At 55.5% G+C, this 15,556-nt stretch overlaps 1 protein-coding gene across 1 annotated transcript in view; it reads left to right on the forward strand.

Annotated features, from left to right (window-relative positions):
• The window catches only part of Synpo2 (synaptopodin 2), a 148,499-nt gene that overhangs the window by 121,542 nt on the left and 11,401 nt on the right, over positions 1-15,556 (forward strand). The window contains exons 3-4 of the mRNA XM_077803517.1: positions 657-1,210; positions 3,523-5,720. Coding sequence (XP_077659643.1) covers positions 657-1,210; positions 3,523-5,720 — 2,752 coding nt within the window. The remainder of the gene's footprint in view (positions 1-656; positions 1,211-3,522; positions 5,721-15,556) is intronic.

Genomic DNA, 15,556 nt, shown 5'->3' on the forward strand with positions numbered 1-15,556 from the left:
ACTTCAGAGATCCTAAAAGGAAAGTGCTGTAAGAGACAAGCTCAAGTGGAAGGAAATCCATCTCAGATTATAAATACTGGTGACTCAAGGACGCTTGCTTTTCTCTTTACACAAGAGTCCTGGGCTGGGTCCACTGATTACCAAACACATATTCCTGAGCTTAGCACACAGCGTCTCTGTCATTCCTTTCAAGAAAGCACAGCCTCTAAAAGGGTTCCTTGCATCATCAGTCACCTAAGATGGGTCTGAAATTCTTGCTCCCGTTGGGGAAAAAAAAAAAATGGTTGTTTGAGAATACCCACCCTATTTCAGATAAAGGGCGTTCATATAGCTATTACATATAGCTATATTTAAAAAATAAAAAATATATCTAGCTATTTTTTTATTTTTTCTTAAATAAAAGCCGAATTCAAGGAATTGGGGACGTATTTAGGTTTGAAAATTTGCAGGCATTTTTGTTGTGTTTTAAATGAAAGTTTATTTGGGAGCTCTTTGGTGATATGAACGTGTTGGTGGCTTCAGTTTTCAATACGTTGCCGCTGACATTCAGGAGGAAGTGCTGGATCCTAATGGTGTACTGGACATCCCACTGTCCGGAGTTCCTCCTCAGGCCAAGCGCCCCGATCTAACTGTGGGTTATGTTTTTCTGTACGCAGACCCACCAGTGGAGCCAGTGAGACTTTGGTCTCTAAGCCCGAGAACAAAGCCCTTGAGCATCTCACACTCGAGGGGCACGTGGAAAGTACCTCCCTGCAGATTCCTCTGGCCACCTGGCCCCAGCGCCGAGGGCAGAATGGAGCTCTGGCAGCAGCCGACGGAGGGGCTGTCGCCCGCGGGCGCACGGTGGAGCTGCGGCTGAGCCTCGGTCCCCCGCCAGAGCCACCCTCCCTGCCCCCCACCACGGGCCTCGGGGGAGGTCTAGAGCCCCAGGCTCAGTCCCCCGGCCCCTCCCTGGTCCCCTCCGGGAGTCCCTCCCCAGATCCCCTTCCTACCCGGGGGGACGAGCCGTGGCCTCAGACCCCGCCCCCCGGCCCCTCCCCTGTCCCGGCTCCCGCCCACTCGCCCACCCCGGGGGACGGGCAGTGGCCGCAGACCCCGCCCCCAGGGCTCCAAGCCGCGCGCCCGGACCGTGCCGCCCCGCAGCCCGCAGACGCTCCGCGCCCGGGACCCGACCGCAGCCGCCCGCACCGGCACCGCGCGCGGCACGCGCGTAAGTCCCCGGCCTCCCGCCCCGCGGCGTGGGTCGCCCTGTCCCTCGGCGGCCTCGGGTGCAGCCTAGGAAGGCAGGGAGAGCCGGCGAGAAACGGGGCGCCGGCCTCCGAGTGGGGGGCGGGACCGCAGGCTGCGCCGAAACTCGGGTGTTTCCGAACTTGTCAGCCCCCGGGGCGCGGGAGCCGTTTAGAAAGTGCGGTGTCGGCGAGCTGTCCGGGTTCGCTTCCGGAGGTGGTAACGTTCCACGCTAAGGCAGCGCCAGGAGATTGGAAAACAGGTGGCCTCTGGAGTTTAGTGTCAAAAACGGCCCAGCGTGCTGCCGGGAGCCGCCTTTCAAACCCAGACTGCGCTCCCGACTTAAAAGCTGATCTTCCTTCCCCAGAAGTCGTCCTGCAGCTTGATGATGCCTGCAGAATGAGCTTGACAGACAAGGCCATGTGTCTGTCCAGCGGTTACACGATCCGGTCTTGTGCAAGGCTTCGCTGGACTGTGCAGCGTGCCGCGCGCCTTCTAGACAGCGCGCAGTCTCCAGGACGGTGCCGGCCTGGAGGGTCCGGCCCAAGCCCACGACTCCAGGCAGTTAGGCGTGTGTTTGACCCAGGCCGCGAGGGCTGAGGGGGAGTGAGGACCCGGGACAGGGGTGGAGTTAGGAGCTAGTATTTTCGTGTCCCCCCACCCCGTGTGTGTGTGTGTGTGTGTGTGTGTGTGTGTGTGTGTGTGTGTCCTTTACAATTTTTGGAATTTCAGATGAGGATACAAAGTGGCCCAGGCACTTGCTTGTGTGAATGTTCCACAGCAGCAGTGAGCCTCTGCGGAGCGCAGTGCTCCTTTCCGCGCATATTTTTAGCATAACCATTTGTACTTCCTTGGCAAGTGCTGTCCGTCTTCGCTAGGCCGCTGGGCCATCTTCACATTTATAGCATGTTAAATGGGGGCACTGAGACGGTGTCCACATACTTTGGCAGTGACGTTAGCAGCAACTGTGCAACTGTGAGTGTCAGTTTAATAATAAGTTGTATAACGTGGGTCAGGAAGGAACCGCAGGTGGTGATGACCGCGCTCCTAACTTCTCTCCGTGAGAAATTTCTTAGCTAGTGAATGTGACTTTCTTATAAAATGACTTCCTGGGATTACATTTTATTTTAAAAAAATTAACCATTATATCTATTTCTCTTGTGACAAAAGAGCTAATTTCCATTCATAAAATACCCGTTTTTTCCCCTGAAATTTCCATTTAACTATCTTGATAAATTAACGCTTGTGTATCATATCCATTATCCTTAAAAGCATGATTATAATTAACTGATGCAATAAATTAATTTGACACCATTCACTTTTACATTATAAAAGTGTAAATATGACTTTTTGTTATTTTATAACTACCAAGTTCTTGTTGTAAATGACTTAATTGCTGCACCAATTCTTATACCAGTTAAAAGCTCATAGTCTATAATTTTAAAATTTCCCCAAGATTTACTTTTATACTACTGCAATTAAAGCAGTATATTTCCAAAATAGCAAATTCTACAAATTTGGCTAGGTAACTTTGTAGCTAGAGTTTATTACATGTATTTACAGTGACCCAGTATCCTGATTTATAACTAATTATTCAGTATTCGGTCAGAATTTGGAATTTATATTAGTTCAGTAGCTGTCACTGAAAAGAGGGGTGGTTGTCAAAGTGAAAAAAAAAAGAAAATGAAAACCTAAATATCTAAATTTATTATGTTAAAACACTTAGGACAGGTTTTAAATGTTCTTGGGACACATCCTCTCCTTTTTAAGATACTTAAAAACAGTTTAAATTTACATTTTATCTTTTAAATATGGAAGTACAAAGTATATTTTGTTTTTCAGAAAATATTATATTCTTAATTATGTTCTTTTAAATTCTAATTGCATCCCAGTTGCTAACAATTTCTAGCCAGTGTTCTATTGCTAAAGTGTAAGGATGGGTGGAGAGCACAAATGTATGAAACATGTTCTACTCAGCATATATGAAATGCATTCACATGAACAGATGGAGCAGGCACTCTAGAGTTATAGACATTCTGTGCCATTACAGAAATATCCATTTTAAAAGAAACAAGGGGCTGGGGTGTAGCTCAGGGTGCTCAGCCTGTGTGTGCCCAGTGTGCATGAGGCACCAAAAAAGAGAGAGAAGAAGGAGTTGGAGTCCTTCAAAGTACAGCTTCCCTTGGAGGAAGGTCTTGCGCCTTTGCCCCAGGGGTGTAGTTTTTGGGTTGCTGTGGTGTGTTCCTTGAGCTCCCGGGCTCAGAATGATCCTCTGATCCTTCTTCTTTTCCCTAGGGCTCAGGAGGAGTGAGAGCCTGTCAGAAAAACAGGTGAAAGAAGCCAAGTCCAAATGCAAGAGTATCGCTCTGCTGCTCACGGACGCCCCCAACCCCAGCTCCAAAGGGGTGCTGATGTTTAAGAAGCGCCGGCGCAGGGCCAGAAAGTACACCTTGGTCAGCTACGGTACTGGGGAGCTCGAGAGGGAGGCAGGCGAGGAGGAGGAGGAGGAGGAGGAGGAGGAGGGCTTTAGGGAGCACACGAGCGAGCTTGCGTTCCTCCACACCAGTGAGTCAGAGGCGGACGAGGACTTGCTGTCTGACACTGACCACAGCGGGCAGGCTGTGAGCTTCGACTGGGACTCTGGACTGGTGGACATTGAGAGGAAGCTGGAGAGAGGGGATAAAATGGAGATGCTGCCAGACACCACGGGCAAGGGAGCCCTTATGTTTGCCAAGAGGAGGGAGAGAATGGATCAGATCACAGCCCAGAAAGAAGAGGAGCGAGCCGGTGAGCTGGCCGGGAGAGAAGCCGAGGCTGCCCTCGCGGACGGCCTAAGAACCCTGGCCTCCTACCACAGCACAGAGGGGCAGTCTGTGAGGGTTCAGAGCTCAGTGAGCAGGAGCTACATCCAGCTGGGCCCGAGTCCCGGCCACGCGCCCCAGCAGAACGGCCTCAGTGGGGGCTCTGTGGCAGCAGAGGCCCAGAGGATGATCCCCATGAACAGAACGGCCAAGCCCTTCCCCGGGGCTGCGAACCCACCAGCAGCCCCCTTCTCCCCCACCCGGAGCATGACAAGTCCCATCTCTGACTTCCCGGCACCTCCGCCTTACTCTGCGGTCACTCCTCCACCGGACGCTTTCTCCAGAGGCGTGTCGAGTCCCGTGGCTGGCCCGGCACAGCCCCCTCCCTGGCCTCAGCCTGCCCCGTGGACCCAGCCGGCCTTCTACGATGCCTCTGAGCGCATAGCTTCCCGGGATGAGAGGATCGCGGTGCCGGCCAAGAGAACAGGAATCCTGCAGGAAGCCAAGAGGAGAAGCACCACGAAGCCCATGTTCACCTTCAAGGAGCCCAAAGTAAACCCGAACCCAGAACTCTTGTCCCTGCTTCAGAATGCAGAGGGCAAGCGGGGCACTGGAGCCGGCGGTGACTCGGGGCCCGAGGAGGACTACCTCAGCCTGGGAGCAGAGGCCTGCAATTTCATGCAGAGCCCCTCTGCCAAACAGAAGACCCCCCCTCCCGTCGCCCCCAAGCCTGCGGTCAAGTCTGCCTCCCAGCCAGTCACTCCAGTTTCTCCAGCGTGGGCTCCGGGGGCGGCTCCCACCCTCCCTCCTGCCTTCCCCACGTCCAGCCCCCCGCAGGGCACCGTCGTCTCCTCCATCAAGGTAGCCCAGCCCTCCTATGCTCCTGCCCGGCCCACGAGTGCGCTGAACCTGGCCGGTCCCTTTAAAGGACCCCCGGCAGCAGTGGCCAGTCAGAACTACACCCCGAAGCCAGCAGCACCTGCACCCCGGGGAGGTGCTGCTCCTTCTGCTGCGGCAGGACCCTCCACCGAGCTGCCCGGAATGAGCGGGAAGGGGGCCCAGCTCTTCGCCAAAAGGCAGTCGAGAATGGAGAAGTACGTGGTGGATTCCGACACCGTGCAGGCTCACGCGACCCGGGCCCAGTCCCCCACACCATCGCTCCCAGCCAGCTGGAAGTACTCCTCCAATGTCCGCGCACCGCCTCCCGTGGCCTACAATCCCATCCACTCCCCCTCCTACCCGCTGGCTGCTCTCAAGTCTCAGCCGTCGGCCCCACAGGCTTCCAGAGTGGGCAAGAAGAAGGGCAAGAAGCCCCTCAATGCTCTGGACGTCATGAAGCACCAGCCGTATCAGCTCAACGCATCCTTGTTCACCTTCCAGCCTCCAGGTGCCAAGGATGGCCTGCCCCAGAAGCCGCCCATCAAAGCCAGCCCCGCCCCGGCTGTGAACCAAGTTCCATCTCTGGGCTCCGTCACCCTGGGCTCTCCCAGGGCCGCGCAGGCTCCCTCGGTGTGCTCCCTGCCAGCCTACGGCTCCCAGCCCTGTCACTTTGCAGAGCCCACCTCGCCAGCCAGCGCGTCCCCAGTGCCTGTGGGCGTCCCCGCCCCTCCCCGGCAGGAGTCAGCCTCTTCGTCTTATTTTGTGGCACCCAGGCCCAAGTTCTCTGCCAAGAAAAGCGGAGTTGCTGTGCAGGTGTGGAAACCATCTGTCGTGGAAGAGTAGTCTTGTAGCCACCACCACTGTCCACTAGCTTGAAATGAGTTGTTTGCAGTGTTACCTGAGCCCCGAGAATGCCTAGCGGATCCTCCACTTGCTTAATTTCAGATATGTCACCTCCCAGTCTGGGTCCAAGGAGTCAAAAATCCAACTCAGATTAATTTAGGATCTACTTCTTGGCACACTTTAAAAATCTGAATCCCCAAATAGATATGTGCCAGTACTTGAAGTAAGCAGGATACTTAGGATTTATGCTTTAGCCACGAGAAAGACAGCGGTCAGCTCATCAAGGTCAGGACACAGCCTTGGTGCTGGGGCACAGGTGGAGGACAAAAGCGCGTGTAAGCTGAGACTTCCCTTCTAAGTTGAGCTCCACCTCTTTGGCTAGATCCAGGGAGTGAAGTCTGTCGAGGGTGGGGTGGGCTCTGGGCGGCCCCCTCAGACCCGACTTGGCATCTCAGAAGAGGTGCTGGGGCACGCCAGGCTGAGGGGTTGGGGAGGGGGGTCTGAGAACGGTTGAGCACTCTTGGGTAGACTTCCTGCTGGGTGTCCGGGCATGCAGTGGCCACTTCAGAAGACTGACCTAGAGTGACAAGGGGAGGGCAGAGAGGGAGACATTCCCAGATGGACTCCTCCCCTCCCAGTTGCTGAAGGGCCAGGCATGTCCATCTCCGATTGCCCATGAAGGCGCAGGTGGTTTTTCTGAGCTGAGGCAGGTGGCAGAGAGCAGGGCAGGAAATAGCTCGAGAAGTAGGGGCAGGTGCCTGCAGAGCCACACAGTGCGGACCAAGGGTCCCTGGCTTGAGCAGGAGGAGCTCCCCGGCAGGATACTCAGGGTGAGCCCCAGCGTGGCCACCCAGACCTCTGTGCCCTGTGCTCTGGGGAGGGCTTTGCTGCTGCTCACAGCTGTCCTGGCACCTCCACTTTCCCCCTCTGTGATGGACCAGGGTTTGCAGGCAAGGTCGCCTCGTAAGTGTGGATGGCCACACCAGGCCTTGTCCCCCTGGCCACCAGGTTGACAATGGCACTGAGAGTAGACCCAAGAGCTTTCCAGATCTGAGTGTGACCATCCACGGAAAGTATTCAAAAAGAGGTGTGCAGACAGCTACCCGCAGGTATACAGATGGTAGGCGTGTAGAAAGGCCCAAGGAGAACGTCACTCTGTGTGGGGGGGACGCTCAGAGACCTCTCGTAGAGACCCTCGTGGCTGGAGGGCACGCAGCACACCCACCCTCTGAAAGCTCTCTGCTCCTGTCCTTTTCCTGTGGTCACTGTGCATCACTGTTTTTCATTGTTCTATTAAAATATTACTGTCCTCTTTATCTGCTCATTGTACGTACTTTTAGAAATCTGCCTTGTTGAGTTATTCTGACGTCACTTCTCAGATATGTCTTTCGTAGTGTCTGAACTTCCTTTGAGTGAGCATCCGTTTCTTCACAGATTGTAAGACTGCGAGCCTCAGCTGTTTCTACAACCTACATTAAGAGGAGAATTAAGCCAGTGCCAACGATGGGACTGATTCCTCCGTTTTGTTTTTTTCTCTGTAAAACCTGCCATTGTGTTTGGTGGCAATACAACCACAGGAAGTGGGCCTAGGATTTGCCTTTTCATGAAATCAATCAGGAGGATGAGTGTAGGATAGAGGGGAAAGCAATCTACCCCTTACATAACACAGCCCTTTCTGTTCTGTGTCCCTGTTGGGTGCTGTGTGTTTTGCATTGTTTTCTAATAGAACAACCCAAAGAGCCTTCGTCAGGTGTAGCAGGAAAGGAACTCATTCTCCTATCTGATGCTTACCTAGATCACTCTTATAACTGAGTGCTTACCTAGATCTTTCTAACTGCGTACTTACCTAGATCACTCTTTTTTAAAACAAAATATTCACTTTTTAGTTGTAGTTGAACACAATACCTTTTTTAAAAAAAAATTTTAATGTGGTGCTGAGAATCAAACCCATGTGCTAGGCAAGTGCTCTACCGCTGAACCACAACCCCAGCCCAAACTGAGTGCTGACCTAGCCTCTGAAGCATGGCAAAAGTTAGAGGAAATATGTGGACCACACTGACCGTCAGTTTGAGATGGGTCAGAAGTGTCCCAGATGATGGTCTTCCCATTGTCCAGGGCTGTGGTGCACAGGAACGAGAAGTGTTTGGGGCCCGTTTCCTGTTGGACAGGTGGCAGTCTGCCGAGCTACTGTTGCAGTTGGTGACTAAGGGCAGCTAACATGCCTGTGTGTTCTTGTCCTCTGGGGACAGGCTTCCCAGAAAGCGCCCAGGAGTTTGCCGGCTCACAGCTGAAGCATCCGGTTTCCATCCTGGGAGTGGGGGCTTATCTGGGATCAGACTTTATAGGAGAATGGTGGAGATTCTGCGGGACGATGCACGCAGCAGAGTTTGACTTCTCTGGAGAGCACAGGAGGGAGGGAGGGAGATTCCTTTCCCTCTTCTCCCACTGGGCCTGTGTGGCCAGGTCCTGGAGGGCTGGAGGGCTGGACTCCAGCCAAGCCGCCCTTGGGGGCCACTCTGCAGCCTGCCGTCGCTCTCTGTGGTGTGGAGGTGGGGTGATTGGTTGGTGGGGGCTGTGGTCTGGGAGGCATCATCCTGGCTCTTGGTTAGCTTGGTGGCCAGGCAGAGTGCCCAGGCCTGGTTGTCAGCGCAGTAGCCGCACTCCTAAGAGGGTACTGCATCACATTAGGAGCTGTAGTGCCACCTCAAAGAACCCTCTGTGCAGGTGACAGGGCACTGGGATGTACGATGCCGATAGCGGGCGACTTACTGCAGGGCTTTGGGCAAAGGCTCTTCCTACGGGCTTCCCTAGCAGGACCTCCGGCCTCTCCTCCAGGCAGGCGGGTTGTGCAGAAGGGGCAGGAGGCTGCTTGGACAGAGCTGCTGCCCGTCCTGTGAAGTGCATACGGCTGATTGCAGGGCGAGGCTGGGAGTCTGAGCGAGGTTGCCACTTGGCCTTAGAACATTCAGTTCTGTTTCTCACATCTCCATAGTGGACCCACTGTGCGCTGGAAGCAGCATCTCTGCCCTTGGACCAGCCACTGACAGCGTGAAGCCCGCACCTAGAGCACTTTGGCCATTCCAGAGCGTGGAAAGCCACGCGCATCAGAGATCTAGCAAGATGCTTAACGATCCCATGACCAACTCCCATTTTGCACCAGTTCTCCACTTAATCCTCACTGGGCGCGGCCCTTTTGATCCCAGCTGAGCTGTTCTGGTCCTTGCCGACCACCTCCCCGGCAGTCGATGCTCTAGAGCAAGACCCACATCTGCAGTGTCACTAACAGTGTCCCACACTTAAGCGGGTGGACTAATGTCTGTGGGAGCCTTTCCTGCTGGCCATGGCTGAGGGTCCTCCTCCGCCGGTGGGCACGTCACAGGCGCTGTCCACGCAGCTCTCCAAGGCAGAAGACGAGAGCGTCTGCCCTGCTGCCTGCAGCTTCTCAGTTGTACCCCCAGAGAAGCTGCGAGCTCCCCTTCCAAGGCGAGTTCCTGAATCGGCACCCAGTCACCAGCAGCCCCTCAGAAGGGTCTGCGGGGGGGCATGAGGGAAGCGTGGACCGAGAGGCTACTGCTCCAGTCCCTCTGAGGGAGGTGCGGTGCCCTGCCCCTACCCTCCCCCTGCCCTCCCAGAGCCAGGCGGTGGGCTTGCGCTAAGATGTGTTTGAAAGTTCATGAGAAAAGCCTGTGAATGCCAAGAACCGACACTGCTTTCCCAGAAATAGTGACCTCACTGGGGTCCTGTCCCCATGTCACTGGACTCTGGGGGACACAGACTCCAGCAACACTTCAGAGCTGCCAATGGAGTCGACCAGTGTTCTGGGAAAATGCAGAGCAGGGAATCTCCTCCCGACTCCCGGGCGGCCTGGGGTGCAGCAGCTGGTAGACCCCACAGGGCCCACAGAGCAGGCCGAGGGCCACGCAGTCACCCCTCAGCACCAGCCCCAGGAGCCTCGAATCAGAGCCATCGTCTCCCAGTGCTACCTGGTAGTCAGTTTCTTAAATTTTAAGAACTTGTGTTTCTGTGGTGTGTGTATTTGTACACTGAAGTAGCATTTGGAAATCTTGGAACTACTCAGAGGCAACTGAAGGAAGAAGAATTTAATTAGGTCCCCACATCTGGCCTGAGATGCAGCTTGGTGGCCAAACACTTGCTTATCCATGTGAGACTCTGGGTCCCCCCAGCACATCGACAAGTAAGCCCAGTCCCGTCAGGTATCCCTCAGACTCCTGGCTTTGTGGACAGCTCCCCACCAGGAGGTGCCCTTCCACAGCCGGCGGCTCAAGCCGTCTGTTCCGTATGGAGAAACCCCATTTTTCAGATTTTCATGTTGTTGAAAGCTCCTCGTGCTTGTGAGAGTCCCTGGTCTTGCGGTGTTTGTCTGCAGTGTGTGCCCACGCGTGGGGGTGCACGTCCAGGGCGGCTGGCAGGGCCCTTCAGCCCACTCCTCCCCGGGTGCTGTGCAGAGTGATGGCTGGGTCCGGGCTGCCTGGGAGAGCCTGCTTTCCCTCTCCGCCCTGTGGCTGGCCCTGGGCTGGGAGGAAGGTCCACACGAGGACCAAGCTGTGCCGGGGCGTTGGTCTGGCACTTCCTTCAGGGGTCTCAGGTGTATGTAGCTGGGGAATCACTGTTTCCAGCTCACGGTGCGAGTCAGGGTGCACAGTGCGGGGAGCCTGGTGTCTTCAGATGACCTGGGCCCCAGGCAAAGGTGGGAAGAGGGAGGGGTGCCAGGAAGTGGGCCCATCACTGCCCTGAGGCTGCAGTGATGGGGACCCCAGCCAAGCAAACCTCAGGGCTGAGTGCCTTTCGGGAAGGACTCTTGACCAGGGGTCTTAGGGGACAGGCCATCCTCAGCCCCACCTCAGGGACACAGATGGACCCCACGACACCAGGGCTGAGTGCCCGGCCCAGGAGAGGAGGGTATGAGGAGCCACTGCTCAGCTTCTCCTGCAGCCAGGTGTTCCCCATGTCACCTGGAGCTGGGGGCCAGATGGCTCATTCAGCAGCCGCCCAGCTGCAGCAGTGGGCTCGGGGTGGGTGTGTGGCCTCCCTGCCGTGAGTCCTGCAGAACTGGGACCCGCTGCCCGAGCCCACTCAACTGTGGCACCTGTCCGCACAGGCCCAAGGTTTGGCCTGTCCAGTCACTTTGGGAAAGGATCAGTCACAAAGCCAGAGGCGACGTACAAGTGAGTCTGTGTGAGCCCCGGTTCTCCCATTTTCTAATTTTGTGACATACGAGGAGGGGTTCCCCTACTGTCTCACGCAGGGGCTTCCTTACCAGTGGTGAGTCGGCACTGAGCCTAGTCTGCTCCAAAACCACCCTGACCCGGGCGTTTCCACAGGGATCATCCCAGACAGGGGCCTCCGGTGTCCAGCCTTTGGAGGCTCACGCTGCCCACAGTAGCCCCTGGGACCTGGGAGCCGCCCTGGGTGTGCCAGGCAGCAGAGCCCCTGGGGTCCCCCACTCTTTCCCCCAGAGACTCCAGCAAGGGTGCACTGACACCCACGTTCTCCCAGGTCTCATGGCTACTGTGAAAACACCTCCACAGGCACCAGGGACCTAGGTCCCCAGGGTAGGTCCTGCCAGCACTGGCTCTAGGGGCCAGGAGGCCACAGGCTAGTCGTGAGGCCACGTGTGCTCACAGGGCATGGCTGCCGGTGGGAGACAGGTGCCTCTGAGCCCTCTGCAAGCCTTGGCCGGCCACGTGAGGACACCAGTGGCGTGAGGACTTTCAGATGGGAAAGTGCAAGTGGAGGAGAACCAGGGGCCGTTCTGAGCAAGGAGGCTGAGACTCACCACTCAGTGGTCCAGCCACAGCACCCTGACCACCAGGGTACCCCAGCTCTCGTGATGCAGTGGTCGTGGGTCACAATGGAGGCAGTTGCTCACCAGAGGCAAACAGCAAACAAGTCTCAGAGCTGACAATTATGTCACCTTCTAAACAAAAGTGAGAAGTCATTGGAAAAGCTCAGAGTCCCGCAGTTCCCAGGGACAGACGCACATGCACAGGGCGCATCCGGAGAGCTGCAGGCTCGTCTCCATGGGCCTCTCTGCTGACCTCACAGTCCAGGAGGAGAAGGTCCGCATTTCCCGGTTTCCCTGGGTGGGTATTCACTTCGACACCCACCGCTGCCCGCAGCCAGCACCAGGGCCAGCTAGCATACCATCAGGGCCCGGCTGATTCTCACCAGGCAGAGTAGGGAAAGACAAGGTCCTCAAAGTCTGATAACAATATTGAGAAAAGGTGTTTCCACATTTATAAATTTAAAACCAGCTGTGATTTGATTTGGAGGAATTGAAAGATAACCACTTCTTCCCTGAGCTGCTCACGACTGGGTGAGAGAAGCTCACACCTTCCCAGCACAGAGGCATTCCCAATGGTTAGGAGCAGGCTGTGGCCACACCAGGCCCCAGCAGAGCCTGCGCCCCAGCCAGACCTACACTCCAGCCACCCCTGCACCCAGCTATTTGTCCCCCAGCCACAACTGCCTCCAGACAGGCCTGCATCCCAGACACCCCTGCACCCAGCCACACCTGCACCCAGCCAGGCCTGCCCCCCAGCCAGGCCTGCCCCCCAGCCAGGCCTGCATGCCAGCCACCCCTGCAGCCAGCCAGGCCTGCACCCCAGACACCCCTGCACCCAGCCACACCTGCACCCAGCCATGCCTGCCCCCAGCCAGGCCTGCCCCCAAGCCAGGCCTGCAGCCAGCCACCCCTGCAGCCAGCCAGGCCTGCACCCCAGACACCCCTGTACCCAGACACCCCTGCACCAAACCATACTTGTACCCCAGCAAAGCCTGTACCCCAGATACCCCTGAACCCAGCCACCCCTGCACCCCAACGGCCCTTCTCCCTGCCAGTCCTTCTTGCAGCCGCTCCTGTGCCCTGGCCAGGCCTGCCTCCTGATAATTGGGAGATGTGAAACAAACCACCGGTAACTCAGCTCTGAAGTGGAAGGAGCTGCCTGGCAAGTCCTCAGCACCTCAGGTGTGGATGTCACCCTGCAGCGCCCCCACTAAAGAGCTGCTGTTCCAAAAGCTTCCAAGGAGGAAAATGGTGACTAAATCAGTTCTTTTGTGGTCTCTGTTAGCATGGTCTCCAGGTTAAGGGACCTGCCACAACTAAGGGGCAGCAGAAGCAGTGCCTGTGGGCGCTGATGCCGGCATCAGGTCTCTGCTCTCGGGAGTGTGGCAGCTGGAAGCCCCGCCCGGCTTCCCTGCGTCCTGGGATCTGCAGCCGTTGGCACGCACAGCTGCCCCATCCCTGCCTCCAGCTCCACCCTAGGACAAAGGGTCAGCAACCTGGCCGGCGCTGAGTAACTGATCCCCTTGCCTGAGGAATACAGTCCCTCTCCAAAAATGGAAAGGGCGAAACCTCGGTTGGCCCAGAGCACCCCCCCCCCCAGGGCAAAAGGCGAGGACAGTTCTCAGAAGCCCAGTGACCCGTGTGGTGAGGAACCTGACATTCCAGCTGCCTTTCAGGCCCAGGGGACTTTTGTGGCTTTTCTGATACTTCTAGAATCTTCTAGAATGCTTCTGAGTCAAAAGCAGAGGTCAGGGCTGATCTTGAGAAAAAAAAATCAAAACAGCTGAGTTCTGGAAGCTTTGTCTAAATCCAAAGTAACTTTGTTTCAAATACAATTAAATCGATACAGTTTAGTTTTTCTTTTGTGACCTCTAGTTACATTAAAAAACAACACAAACAGGTCCTCTCTGCGCAGGGCTGGCCTTCTTCTCTGAGGACCTCTTGGACTCCTGGGGCCATCCTCAAAGTGACCGCAGCGCTGACTTCAGGCCTCCAAGTGAGGTTTAGGGTGGGGGTTTGGCTTCTGGCTGTTTTGAACCACCCTGGGATCTGTGGAAGGTGGCACGACCCTGCGCTCTCTGCTCCCGTTCGCCAGATGGTGCTCATGCCATTCTTCGTGCCAGCCCTGTGGGAGTTGGCATCTTTTGAAACCTGTTAGGAAACACCCACTGACCCGTCCCAGCTCTTGGTGGGCGAGGGCGCTGAGCAGAGTCAGGCCAGTGTGCAGGAACCGCGGGCTTCGCGCTTCCGCGGCTGAGGGCTCCCTTTCCTGCAGCATGCTCCTTCCGGGCAAGCTGCCACCTTCCGTGTTTCCATCAGTTTTCCCGTTGTCATTCCCAGCAGGACGATTGGGTCCCTGCAGGCCTCAGAAGTGCTAGCTGCATCTGTGACACACACAGGGTGACCCGCTGCCCCGCTCGGGTCTCTTGGTCAGCTTTGCCCTTTAAAGCCTGGCATTTTCCTGCTGGTGGGCAGGGACCCCAGGCCTGTCAGTGCCGATGCTCCTGTCTGGGTCCTATATGGGTGCTGCAGGGAGGGCTAGCCTGGTGGTTCAGCCCAGGAGGCCACAACCGGTTCTTGAGCTGCAGGTGCTTCCTGGTGGCATTCCAACTCGCTGTGTTTGAATATGGCCTGGGGATGTGATTTCAGCTGACCCTGGGCCTTTGATCAGATGAGCATAACTACCTCTCACCCTCTTATCACCTGGAGACAGGACTGTCCCAAGTTCCAGGTTTTTTTGCTTATCTCTGGGAAAAGCCCTCCTGGCCCCGGGGACCTAGAGCCTGTTATCACTCATCAGAAATGTTCTTCCTAACTTGGCAGTAATAAAACATCCTTATCATGGGATCTAGGCTCAAGGGAAATTTTGAAGCACTTTGAATGCTGATTAACTTTTAAAAACAAAAAGGCAAGTGTAACTATGAAATGACCACAAGTAAAAGAAAGTTCACACACTTTGAACACCACAGGGAAATGCCCAGCTCCTAGGAGGGGCAGGGTGGGCCCTGCAGGAACAGGACCTCCTGTGGCAGCTCTGACCAGCTTGTTTTCAAACCTGCACCCAGAGCCAAGAAGATGGTGCTGTGTCTATAAATCCATCAATATGAGGCCCGTTTGACCTCTTAGCAGTGGCAGAGAAAAGACAAGAGAGGGCTGGGGTCTACAGGAGAGAGAGTGAGGGAGCCCTGGTTCCTGATCACTGGTCTACCATGTCTTTAAAGGACTCACCTGCGTTTTCCTGAACAATTATGAAAGAGGCACGGTGAAGGATGAGGGCCCAAATGCTCCAACACCTTAGGCTTATTTACAATGAATTTGTGAATTATTTTACTTGTCAACAAACAAATTAAGGACAAAACTGGGGAAACGGCCATGAAGGGGGGGAGCTGTACCCGCTGTTGGAGCGTCTGTTGGTTCTTCAGAGGCTCAAGCCAGCCTGGGAGGAGCGTGAGTGGCTTGGGGGTCCCCAGGAGGGTCTCTGTTCCCTGGTGTTTTGTTGCCTCCGGAAGTTTTCACTGGAGGCTAAAACTGCAGGTCAGGAGGTCCAGAGGGTTGATGTGGGTGTGGTGTTCACCGCTAATTCTCAAGGTTTCTATAAATTGGTTGACACATTGGAACGTTGGGACTGAAGGCAACTCACCTGATTAGCACTTGGAGTGGTCAGCAGCACCCGACATCCTGTCGACGGAGGCAGGCTTCGGGGCGCATGGAGCTGTGTGGTGGGTGTGTGGCCACAGAGTGATCACCTGGCTGGTAATCACACCTGGCAGTTCTGTGAGACTCCCAGGAAGCTGTGCCAACGGACCACAGCTGTAGTGACAGCTAGTGCCAGGCCAAAATCAAATATTTGTTCTCTAATTTTTAAAATTAAACAAGCGGACCAGCATTCTTCATCCCCTTGTGCATTAATGACAGGCTGTAAGTACAGCTGAGGTTAGTGTTTCCAAATAAAGGAAAAACTTCTGATTTTGAAGAGATGGACCTTGGACGCTTCTGAAGA

The sequence above is a fragment of the Urocitellus parryii genome, chromosome 10 (assembly GCF_045843805.1).
Source record: "Urocitellus parryii isolate mUroPar1 chromosome 10, mUroPar1.hap1, whole genome shotgun sequence".
NCBI lineage: Eukaryota > Metazoa > Chordata > Mammalia > Rodentia > Sciuridae > Urocitellus > Urocitellus parryii.